We start from the raw sequence: 12,335 nt of genomic DNA on the forward strand, positions 1-12,335 counted from the left end.
TCTCCCAGGATGCCGAGAGAGAGAGAGAGAGGCGCCGGTGGGCGGGGCGGCGCATGCGCAGCCACCCATTCCTCTGGCGCTGCTGAGGGAGGTGAGCAGGGCGAGAGGGTCGCTGGGCGGCGCTGAGGGAGCGGTTGGAGGCCGGCGGGGGTTGGCTGTGGGGAGGAAGAGGAAGGGAGCGGGGGCTGCTCTCGAGGGCGGAGGAGGGAAGGGATGGCGCGGGTCGCCCGGGGTGCGCCTAGCCGGTCCCTCGCCGTCGCCACTCGGTGCGGCGTCCAGAGGGAGAGCATTCAGCCCCCAGCGTGGAGGGCAGAAGCTCGACAGGGCCTTGGAAAGTACGGGGAAGGCGACAGGGGCAGACAGAACCGCAGAACTGGAAGGGCCCGCGAGGGTCATCTAGCCCAGCCCACCGTGGGGCTCGAACCCACGACCCAGATATTAAGAGTCTCGTGCTGTACCAACTGAGCTAACACAGGCTATCGACACTCTATTGAACCGCTCTGAGACCTCTGGGTATAGGGCGGTATATAAATTCAATAAATAATAATACGCACACACAGCTCCTCAGGGCACAGGACTGCCCTCTTGTGCTGTGCAAAGCCCCCATTGTGTGCTCATGCTGCTATATACAAGTCTATTAGTATTCTTATTATAAGGTGTAAGGGTGAGGATTAGATTAGAAGGGAGTAGAGTGACTCAGACTCACAGTGGTGGCTATGAGAGGTTAAAATCCCGGGTGAGGGGGAGAAGATGAGGGAAGGAAGCGGCTGAGGATGCTCCATGGAGGTATAAGATCTGAGAGTAGGCCTTGAAGCAGCCATGGTGAAGGTTGGGGGGGGGGGGTATTTATAGGCACTAGGAGAAAGGGGATGTCCAGGTTTGAGCTGAACTGAAGTATAGAAATGGAGGCAATAGAAAGTGGAGGTGGGATTTTGAATGTGTTGTTGAAGCAAGGGCAGGAACAGGGTTGGGCTTTGTTGTGTTAGGATTAAAATAGCTCAGAAATCATACACAGTTGGAACGTTCATCCGGTCCCTTTAGGAAGAAAGGTAGGGGGCAGGAGTGGAAAGGAGCTCAAATTGCCTTGCAAAGAATGCCACAAAGTCTTTACTGATAATTGGCCTGCACATTCCTATATTAGTCATTATAACATAAAATAAAGCAAGAGCCAGATTTTGTAGTACTTTTCTGCCTTGTTGCCTGATTTATGATTCTTGCATGCATTGGATGAGTGGGTAGTTATTTACAAGCCTGAGCTAGAAAGGGGAGTTGCAGGATCTTGGGTTGGGTCAGTGTTTATTGCTAGTTAGGTAGTCAAAGTAGGTTAGTTCTGAAGTGCTCAACAGACATCCAAACTAGCTGGTTGATGTGCTACAGACCAATCTTACTGAAAACAGTGGATTGATTGGTTGTGGTTGTGTTTTAGTTTATGTTGTGTTTCTTTCAAAAAAAAAACAGCTTAATAAAAAGAATTAAAAAAAAGAAAGAAAACAGTGGATTGATAACATAGGCAAGATGAGACAACTTGAAAAATGGGCAGTAGTTCATACTGGATTATTACTGGCTAACATATGCCTAAAGAAAATATATAAATACGATTCTGATCATCTCTTAGTCGCTAAAATGTATACTAAGGGTGACTTTACATGCAGCATTTTAGATGTATGGATGTGAAGGTTAAAACAGTAGATACAGTATATTTAGGTCATGTATTATCAAGTACTCTTCTTAGAATAATGCAGATTTGGCTGCCCTCTTCTCCCCAGCCCATATCCCTTGCTAAATTGTGTGCATAGTGGCAAGCCTGTATTTGTTATTATGTATAGTGTGATAGTTCCTTCCTTCCACTTTAATGTAAGATTTAGGGCAGGAGTGGGCAACCTTTGGCCTACTCAGACATTGCTGGACTCTGGTTCCCTTTATCCCAAGCCTATATGGCCCAATGGTCAGGAATACTGGGAGTTGCAGCATACCTGTAGCTGGAGGGCCATGCATTGATTTTAGGCATCCCTGATTTTATGCATGCAACATTGTGATACTAACCTCTGTATAGTTCCACTTTCCTGTTCCCTATTGCTACTGCCTGCAAAGTTTAAGCACAGGTGTAACTTAGTCTCCTAACTAACATGGGTAAGTTTGTTTTTCCAGCTTGGGCTTCAAACATCTCTCCTATGAGTATTGCAGTTCTTGGTCTGGTGAAACACTAGTTCCTCACTAATTTATTTTGCTTCCACCACATTCTCCAGCTTTACCTTTTTGTAACTGCTGCAGCTTGAACTCTCTCATGGTGGCTGAGAAAAGGGCATGCCAAAAAGTTCTCCATTACAGAGCTGTGATTATGGAGTTTATCCATATTCTCATCCAGTGTTCAGGTATTATTTTGAATAAATTCTGTACCCAGTTTCACAACCACTGTAGTACACTTTGGATGTAACATTCAGAAAGTATCTTCCCTGTCTGTGATAAGAACTGGGCAAAGTGAATGTGTTTGGCAAGAAGTAGTAAACTAATTACAGGGACGCAGGTGGCGCTGTGGGTTAAAGCCTCAGCGCCTAGGACTTGCCGATCGAAAGGTCGGCGGTGCACTCCCGCTGCTCGGTCCCAGCGCCTGCCAACCTAGCAGTTCGAAAGCACCTCCGGGTGCAAGTAGATAAATAGGGACCGCTTACCAGCGGGAAGGTAAACGGCGTTTCCGTGTGCGGCTCTGGCTCGCCAGATGCAGCTTTGTCACGCTGGCCACGTGACCCGGAAGTGTCTCCGGACAGCGCTGGCCCCTGGCCTCTTAAGTGAGATGGGCGCACAACCCCAGAGTCTGTCAAGACTGGCCCGTACGGGCAGGGGTACCTTTACCTTTACCTTTAGTAAACTAATTAGAAATCACTAGTTAATTAACAAGCAACATTAATTATGACTCATACATTTATTAACTTCGTGAAGGATGATTTCCTTTGTTGCTAGTGCTGCAAAACTAGCCTGGAACGCCATGTGCTGATTTCACCTTTCTCAGAACAGCAAGAGCTGCAAAGTTATATTTGTCTTTTTGAAGATATTTTTATGAAAAACAAAAAAGAGCACACAGCCGCATGCATTGAGATGTTTCTTCTGGACCCAGGGCAGGCTTCAGGGTGCAAGGAAGAAGCAAGAATGAAGAAAGCCTATATCAAAGCAGATATGGCAGATGAGATGGAATAATAGCTAGAACAGATACTAGCTGTGAGCTTTGAAAATGTAGGCAAGCAGAAGGGCAGAGGAGAGGTACTGTGCATAAAAATGAGTGCTATAAGAAATGCAGGTTTCAACTAGGACACTGGTTGACGTAATATGCACAGATTTAGCTTTATATGGAACAGTGAACCGGAAAAATGTGTTTAAAGAGATTCTTATTTGGCTCTTAGATTTCTGTGCTGTTCTGTGATCTTTCTGCTCATTTAAGGAAACACATTTTTAGTACTGATAAGTCCTCTCATTAAGCTTTCTCTGATAATTACAGAATGACTGAAGATTTAACAGACAATGGACCGAATGTATCCTGATGGCATTTTGTGCATGGAGACATGTTGCTTGCTATGGCATCTGAGACTGAAAAGGCCCATGCTCTTCTCCAGTCATTCAGCACAGCTTCTGTAATTTCAAGCCTAGGATTGGGGTTTTTCTGCTTTGTAGCAGATAGACTTCTGCAGTTTTCCGTCATTCAGCAGAATGACTGGCTGCGAGCACTCTCTGATAACACTGTGCATGGTGTTGTGGGATTTTGGTCTTGGGCAATAGTGATAGGACTCAAGAAGAAAAGTGACTTTACAGAAGTCATTTTAGCTGGCTTTCTTTCATCTGTCATTGATGTGGATCACTTTGTTCTAGCTGGATCTCTTTCATTACAGGTAAGCAAAACCACAGTTTAATTACCTGGATTTTTTAAAAAAAACCATATATGCATAATTTGAACCAAAACCATTGGAAGTATTTTTTAATGTTAATTTCATGTTAAAATTTTCCATTTGATTACTAGGTTGTGCTCAGGGTTGAAGGGCAGACTTCAGTGCAAGCCATCCTGATGTGCCATCCCTCTTCTCTTATCAGTTTTGGATTTGATGGGGGTGGGAGTTGATTAGCTTTTTATGCTGATTAGTTTCCAGAGCTAGGAAATACTTTGCATTTAATTTTAGGGCGAAACTGTTGGTGGTAAGGAAAAATAGTGTAAAGGGAGAATTCCCTGGATGCCAAGGTCCAGGTTTGGTTAAAATACTTTTTGGTGAGATAACCCTATCAGAGATTTAAAATATGCATCAAAGTAAAGCATGGAAATAATAGGCTGTTAGACCTTTAAGATTTTCCCTTCTAAACTCCTTCCCCCAGTGTAGAGAAAGACCACACATTTAGTAAGTTAAAAATTTTTTACTTACAAACTCTCCAAATGTCAGGTTCAGGGGCTTTTCTGTACAGCATTCAGGAAAAGTTGCACAGGCTGTAAAACTTGGGCTTAGTGGTGAAAGTTCCTAAACTGCTGACCCAGACTAATAGCAGCACAACAGCTTTGCCACGGTGACTTGGATTCACTATGCAGGTGTAAATTATCCACCAGGATAAAGAGGTTTGGTTGTGATGCTAGCCTTGTCCAATCAGTGTAACTGTAATTTGGAACTGCTTCAGATCAGAAATATTAAGTATAACATATTTTAGCGTGCCAGTTTAATATTTATAGAATTCATTGGAGGACCACATTGAAATTGCTTTTCTATATCTTTTCCCAGTAGGTGGCACACTTCACAAGAAGTTCATGTGCCATGTGCATGTAGGATTCTTATTTTCAAACACTTTATTATGCTTCCCTCCCCAACTGGCGTTTGTCTTAACTAATATGGTAGAATTGTTTTATTTTTAATTGGCTTTCACTTTTATTGTTTATTTAAAGCATTTTTCTCCTGCTCTTCAGCAGAAAAACACTCCCAGTATGGCTTACAAATGTCTGATAACATTTACTTTTACTGTATTATGACATTTACCTTTACTATAATATTCCATGTATATTAGTTCAATGCACTTTAAGTGCTTGAGCATCCTCAAGACCGTATCTGAATGTTTCTGTTTGGTTTGGATGAATTAATCAAATGACTGAAAAGTAAAATGTAGCATAAAATTAAACTATTCTCATACATTTCAAACAGTTTGATCATTTATATTCCATTTTTCCGACTCACATATGAGTTGCCCAAGGCAGCTTACAACTGCCATCAACTAAGAAGACAATAGTTTTAAAAAGATAATAAGCAACATAGCTTCATTAGTTCCTTTAACCTTAAGAACTGCTTTGCTGAACAGAGGCAAATATCCACATAGTTTAGACTCCAGTCTCTATTGGTGGTCGGAAAACATTCCATGGCTCACAGTGAGAAGGCAACAAACGGAATGGAATATATTACACCAACACATAGAATAACAGAGGACACACAAAGCATGAAATATACAGTATCTGATCATGGAGTCCTTTCTGGGCTATGTGTTGATTTCTCTCAAAATGGAGATAAATGAAGAAGATTCTAGCTGTCAAGAGTCACATAAACTGTTCCTTGTAATTCTGGCTGCCACTACACTGTGCTTTTCTTTCCCATAGGCTGCCCTGACTCTCCCACGAAGACCATTCCTTCACTGTTCTACTGTGATCCCTCTTGTGTGTTTGACATTAAAGTTTATTATGCACCTTTTCAAGCTGAAGGATTCCTGGTGCTTTCTTCCCTGGATGCTGTTTATCTCTTGGACTTCGCATCACGTTCGAGATGGAATTCGTCATGGCCTGTGGATCTGCCCATTTGGAAAGACTGCGCCCTTGCCTTACTGGCTTTATGTGGCAATCACGGCATCGTTACCTCATCTCTGTTCTTTTATTATGTATTTAACAGGAACAAGAGAACTGATGGCAACCAAACATGGGATGCGCATTGATGTCTAATGATAATCTAGAATAGTAGTGTTTGCATCACTGAAGTAATTGCCTCATGTTTTCTGAGTTAGGTCTAACGTTGATTCTCTGAAACCACTGCTGCACAAGGTAATGAACATGCCCAAGCAATCTCATTAGCGTCTCCTGCACATTTTTTTAATTCCAAAATCACTTAAGTATTTTGTAAAGTATCAGTAATAGCAGCTATTCACTTCCATGCTCCTCCCTTTGCCAGTCTCACATTTTGGGGGGATATATTGCTTAAATAAATCTTATCTGTGTACATTTTTAGGTGTTCACTTAAAAAATGGTAATGTGTGAGTTGGCCAGCACAAGTGTAAGCAGGGCAATTGTGTTGAACAGACAGGTTTGTGGGGAATGTTGTGATTTCCTGAGTCTGCCAGCAAATTCCTTTATGCCTTAATGTGAACAGCATGCCATAATATATTTTTTTGTGGGGGGAGTATGGTTTTGCATGCAGCTTTTTTGGTTACTGCTACCCTGAAAGAAACAAAATGCTGCTAAGGCACAGTTTGTATATATTTTATATCACCACAATCCATTTGGGTGAGTTAAATCATAGCCTCTTCAAGTCTAATTTTATATGTGTTTTATAAACATAGGGCACCAAATGTTATCAGTTGAAATCCTCTACCTTAAAATGGTCTGGGCTCTTGTCCTTCCTAGCTAGGTTCCAGGATAAGTTCAACTTTAGCTAGATTCCCGAAGGTCAGTGTTTCTGAAATGCTTTAATTTGTTGCCTTATTTTATTATATTTATTTTAGTGAATGACAGCACCTCTTTGCTTTATTAACTTGTACTGTAATAGCATTGTGTTTTGTTTACTACATACCCATTCATTGTAAGTTAATAGACTTTAAGCAGCTGGCTTAGGTTGCAATCCTAGGCCTGGAGAGAGACTCAGTAAGCTAAGTGGGACTTACTACTAAGTACAAATTCATAGGATTGCACTGAAGTAGCCCTTGTGGGGGCCTTTTTCTTAATGAGTTTAGGGACTACTGGTAAATGTGTAGTGTAGAACACTCTTGCAAACTTTGCATGTATGAAAGTGCAGGTTTGATTTCAAAGAAGTTCTCCATATTAATAGCACCACAAATAAAACTGAGCAGTGTACAAAACAAAATAAAGATTGAATTGAGAGTCCAGGAAAACTTGGGTAAACATACAAATTTGTAAGAGACATTTTTAAGAGGGTGGATGTTATCACCAAGTAACAATCAGCACAACCAGCAGGGTAGCTCGGAAGATCATAAATAATGACTTGGTCTGTACTGGGGCAGGGAGTAATTTTTGTTTTAGATCTTTAAACATCAACAACAGAAACTTGGACCAAAAGTTAACACACTTTTGGTTCATTGCAAAACATCTTACACCTGGTGTGAACAAATGTATTCAGCAGTAGGACAAATGAACACAGATAAGAATTGTTAAGATTTTCTTATCCTTTGGGAATCTCTTCTATAGATTTTTAAAAACTCCATATACAAACTTATACCAGGGGACCAGACTTGCCAATTAACCGTCATCCTAAAATTTCATTGTTTCTTAAAAGTTCTTGAAGAAAGGTTCAGGTTATTGAAATTTAACATATACTCAGCAATCAACTCCTCTTATGACTGATATATCAGCCATGGTTTCAGGGGTACTCCCTGCAAATGTTTTCCTGGTGGTCATTTTCTTACCACTGTTCCACTTCCCGGTATTTGGAGCAAGCTCTGTACTGGTGCACTCTGACTTAAATGGACTGCTATGTCACTTGCCTCTGTGATCTCTACAATCATCTACGCAGACAATCAAGCCTAGGTTAGTACTTTGATTCCCTGCATTGGTCAGAGAATCATATTATAGGGTAAAATTTAACACAGTTTTAATCAGAGTAGACCCATTGAAATGACTAAACATGACTAAGGTCCTTTAATTTCATTAGGTCTGCTGTGAGTATAATTTACCGGTAGTTGGAATACTGCACACAGATAATAGTGCAGATAATGCAAGGGAACTTACTCTAATGCTTTAAGCCATTTTTTTCTGTGTTGAGCAGGAGCCTTATTTGAAGCTGTTTAGCACAGTGCCAAAAATCCTAGTTCAATATTTTTGTTTTAATAAAGAGGTATATATATATTTTTCCTAAATGAAGTATTTTGAGAATGTGCTGCTTTTCCCAGTAAGGTTAATTGTCGCTGTGTCAAATAGAACAGTGTTCAATTTAGTGACTGAGGTTTTAGAAAGCAATTAGTCACAAAACACTAATTACATGAAAATTATTATATTTCTCTGATGGCCTTAATAGGAAAATAATCAGCAACCCCACACAAAAATCATACTGCTTTTGTGAGTGTCTTTTTTTAAAAAAATGCAGTTCTAAAGATGGAAACAATTTTCACATATAAATAAATTACTATCTACTCGTTTTTGCGTGCCTTAAGGGTTTTTAGTGCACGTCACACAACTTACTGGCAAGCATTTTGTTCAAGCTTTAGAGCTAAATTGCTATAGGATTTGGTCCTGCAAACAGTGGCACACAATTCTAGGAAGATTTATCTGTTGATAAATTGTGTGATTGCAACCTTATGGGGAACTTGTGTGTGTGTGTGATTACGTCTGCGGTTGGCTTCCTGCCTTTGGGATACATCTTTGGTTTTTACAATTTTTGGCATGTTTTTCTGGATGGGAGCACATGGGTTCAATTGCCTCAGCCCATGTTTGGTTTGTTTTGCTGTGCATCATTTTTAGACATTGTGTATTGCTATGCAGTGGTTGTGTTATGGAAGCACAGGCATTCATCTTCATAGAAGAAATATATCTGTTTTATAGAATTGTGGAGTTGGAAGGGGCCACCAGGGTCATCTAGTCCAATCCCCAGCAATGTGGGAATGTTTTTGCCCAATGTGGAGCTCAGACCCACAGCCCTGAGATTATGAGGCTCATGTTCTACTGACTGAGCTCTCTGGGACACCACCTCCTCATCCCCCCACTATCTATAGTAGGGTTAGGCAAGCCATTTCAATTTTATGGAAGGAGAAGGAAGATGCTGTACACAACCAACTATGGGGAGAAAATTAACAAAGACTTTCCCAGATATAATCATTGTGATAAGGGAAATTCTCACCTATATGACTTCTGTTTCAAATTATGCAGTAACCATGTAAGTTGCAGATAAAAGAATAAAATCCATGCGGATTTGTAGGGAAAATTAGCCTTGTAGAACTCAGCTTGCTATGGATGATTCTTCTCTCCCCTGAAGAGGCATGTCTTAAAGCAGCTAGTGAGTAAAGCAGTGTAAAAATGTAACATGTTACAATGTAACATTTTAATTGCTTTTGTTTTGAAGTAAGAGTGAGACTGCAAAAAAGTGGCCAATTTTAGGCCAATGCAGTAGTTACGTGATTAATGGAAAAAAGAGAAAAGCCGGCCGGTATGGTTATCCCACAGCACAGTTTATGTACGTTCCTTGCTTGCATTAGCATTTTTACAAAACTGTAATAGTACTATCTGCATTTTATGTTAAAGCAACCTGCTTTTCAACCAAACTTAACTTCCAAAAGCAGCTTACAATAATTAAAACCAGTCATAAAGTATGACCTAAAGCATAAGGATCCATTGGGTGTGTATAGCAGTCTCTGTGGGGCCAAGTAGAAGAACTAAGTTAGCTAGTTATGCAAGAAGCACTGTAAGGTTATCACTTTCTGGTCGCTTAGGGACCAGGCTTATCATTTGCAAGACAGATAGAAAATGTTTACTTGAAAATTGCCGCTTAACTTGATTTTATGACCCATACAATATATCAACGGCTCGTATCATATTAATGAAGGACCATTCCATGGAATTAGTCTAGTATACAGCAAGCATGTCACACAATAACCCTGTGAAGCAGTTACTTGAATTTCCCCTGAGTATCTAAAAGTTCAGCTGCTTAAATGGAGTACTACTATGAACTTGGTATGTTCTAAAGGCCAAATTTGGAACTCTAAATCCAGTGATTGTGTTCAAAACTTGTATTAAGAACAACAGAAGTCCTAAAATGCTTTACCTGACTGGGACTGGGTATGTGTTTGTTTTTTAACGTGGTACACAATCCTTTTCACTCCAACTTCTTGTCACCCATAGAATTATTACCTAGCTGATTTTCATTCCTTAAAGCTGCAGGGGGGAGGGGGCTAGAGTGATGTGTTTCCTTTTAATACACTGGTATTGTGTTTTCTTCAAAGTATTTTGTGTTGTTTCTGGACCACAACTGTGACTACTACTGTCTGACTGTATCGTTTTCCTAGTTAACACTACTGTGGCATTAAAAATGTTTGACAAAAGGATCCCCATTGCAATTTTTTATCATAACTTATTTTTATTTGTTAAATGCTTGCATAAGTAAACACCGGGAAGTGATACTTCCCTCCACAACGGCCATTGGCATGTTCATACAATTTAGTTTGCCAGATGCTTTACTAGATTTGCATAACTTAAAGTCATGTTTTATCAAAATACCGGTGGCTGTGAAGCATGTGTTAAGAATATATGACTCACTTTGATGGGTTACACCAAACTTCCATCTGTTCCCAAAATTAACAAGCCCGTTGCCATAAGTAACGCTCGCTTAAGTGAGACATGGTGGATATAGTGGCGCTGTGCCTAGGGCTTTCCGATCAGACCACTGAGCCTAGGGCTTTCCGATCAGAAGGTCAGTGGTTGAATCCCTGCAACAAGGTGAGCTCCTGTTGCTCAATCCCAGCTCCTGCCAACCTAGCAGTTCGAAAACGTGTCAAAGTGCAAGTAGATAAATTGGTACCGCTCCGGTGGGAAGGTAAACAGTGTTTCCGTGTGCTGCTCTGGTTTCACCAGAAGCAGCTTAATCATGCTGGCCACATGACCCAGAAAAACTGTATGCGGACAAACATCTGCTCCCTCGGCCAGTAAAGTGAGATGAGCGCCGCAACCCCGGAGTCGTTCGCGACTGGACTTAACTGTCAGGGGTCCTTTACCTTTTTTACAAGAGAATGTTTAAAATGGGTGGGCAACTGCAGGCCAAATCTGGCATGCTGTGAGACTCAATTTGGTTCAGAAGGCCATTTCCCCCCCCCCCAAACTACACCCCATCAAGCCATTGGGCGTAGGGGTAGGTAGAGATATTGCTGAATTTGCTATGGGGCAGTTGCCTATGGGTAACTTGATCACACAGCCAATCCCTGCAGGAAGGCTGGCTGTTGGCTGTTGGCTGCTGTCTGCCAGCCTGCTGATCAGATACACTTTGAAGCACCATTCAGGAGAGACTGCAAGCCCTGTGTTGTGCTTTGAAGTCCTGACAATCCTCACTGTGATGCCCTGCTAGGGTCAAGGAGACAAGAAACTGACCCATCCACTGCACACACACACACACACACACACACACACATCATTTTAAATATCAGCACATTTTGTAAATTGCACGTTTGGAGATTGAGAGTGCACTCCTATATTCACCTGGATCCTTATCAGTGGAACTGCAGGGTTGCATGTGTCAGCTACAGAAGCAAAAATGTGTAAAAGGTAGACTGCTTTGTCAATGCCTGTTCTTGCTATAATCCAAAAGTTAGCAAAAAATGCTTACTAGTCCTCAGGGTTGCAGAGATGTTTGCAAGTGTATTTGGGAAGAGCTTGCTAAAGCACTGGGGAAAGAGAAAGGAGGAGGAGCCCTCTTTTCACAGACGGGATAACAGTAGCAAACTTGTGTTTAAGTTGTGTGCTTAATTGTAACAACTGTTCAATGGCCACAGGGCTAGATAACCTTTTTCAGGCTTGAGGGGCATATTGCCTTCTGAGGGTCTTGAGCCAGTTTTGGGCAACAAATATGAATTTGTACACACAGGAAAGAGAAGCATTGTCAAGACTTCAAGGCGGGTGCTGAGCAGGGCCAGTAAGTAGTGAGTGGGTGGGAAATAAGGGATGGCTGAGGTTCCTCATCCCTGACTTACCTGTTTTGACACCAACTACCTTGCCTGAAAAAAAAGATAAGCTAATTGCATGGACTGTTAATGTGCCCACTTGGCACAACTTTCTTGCACACAGTGAATTTCTCAAATGGCCTTTGGCACCTGACACAATATAATTGATGTTTGCCTCTGTTCTAAGTGTTTAATCACCCTCAACCTTAGAACACTTGGAAGCTTAAAAGAATTTGGTGCTACCTGCACTGCATATCAGCAGCGCGTACATCATAGCACATATTTGCGTTTTGCTTTTTGAACTTTGGCTTCACTTTCCTGTCGGGTGTCAAATGAGCAATGATAAAATCCAAGAACCTGCTACTTGTCATTCGTTTATGGCAGGTGCAGGTGTATCAGTGAGTGAAACGCATAAATTTGCATATGAAAGCAATATCCTTTACAGGACTTAATGTCTTTTTAAA

At 41.3% G+C, this 12,335-nt stretch overlaps 1 protein-coding gene across 5 annotated transcripts; it reads left to right on the forward strand.

The window, feature by feature from the left end:
* Positions 1-10,266, forward strand: TMEM267 (transmembrane protein 267). 5 transcript variants are annotated; one of them, XM_083703019.1, is made up of 4 exons: positions 27-91; positions 2,247-2,372; positions 3,491-3,878; positions 5,609-10,266. In XM_083703019.1, exons 3-4 carry the CDS (start codon positions 3,555-3,557, stop codon positions 5,942-5,944), a joined length of 660 nt encoding a protein of 219 aa, XP_083559145.1. In that variant the 5' UTR covers positions 27-91; positions 2,247-2,372; positions 3,491-3,554; the 3' UTR covers positions 5,945-10,266. The 5 variants fall into 5 exon arrangements, with proteins under 5 accessions (XP_083559148.1, XP_083559145.1, XP_083559146.1 ...); XM_083703020.1 differs by having other exon boundaries at positions 67-1,310; positions 1,484-2,501; positions 2,863-3,878; XM_083703021.1 differs by having other exon boundaries at positions 73-91; positions 2,272-2,372.
* The last annotated feature ends 2,069 nt before the right edge of the window (positions 10,267-12,335 follow it).

This window comes from Podarcis gaigeae, assembly GCF_964106915.1.
Source record: "Podarcis gaigeae genome assembly, chromosome: 11".
Classification (NCBI taxonomy): Eukaryota; Metazoa; Chordata; class Lepidosauria; order Squamata; family Lacertidae; genus Podarcis; species Podarcis gaigeae.

Coding starts and splice junctions, on each gene's coding strand:
- TMEM267 (XM_083703022.1), top strand. CDS start 3,555: ATGTTGCTTGCTATGGCATCTGAGACTGAAAAGGCCCATGCTCTTCTC. Junction 3,879..5,608: donor CTGGATCTCTTTCATTACAG/GTAAGCAAAACC, acceptor TCTTTCCCATAG/GCTGCCCTGACTCTCCCACG.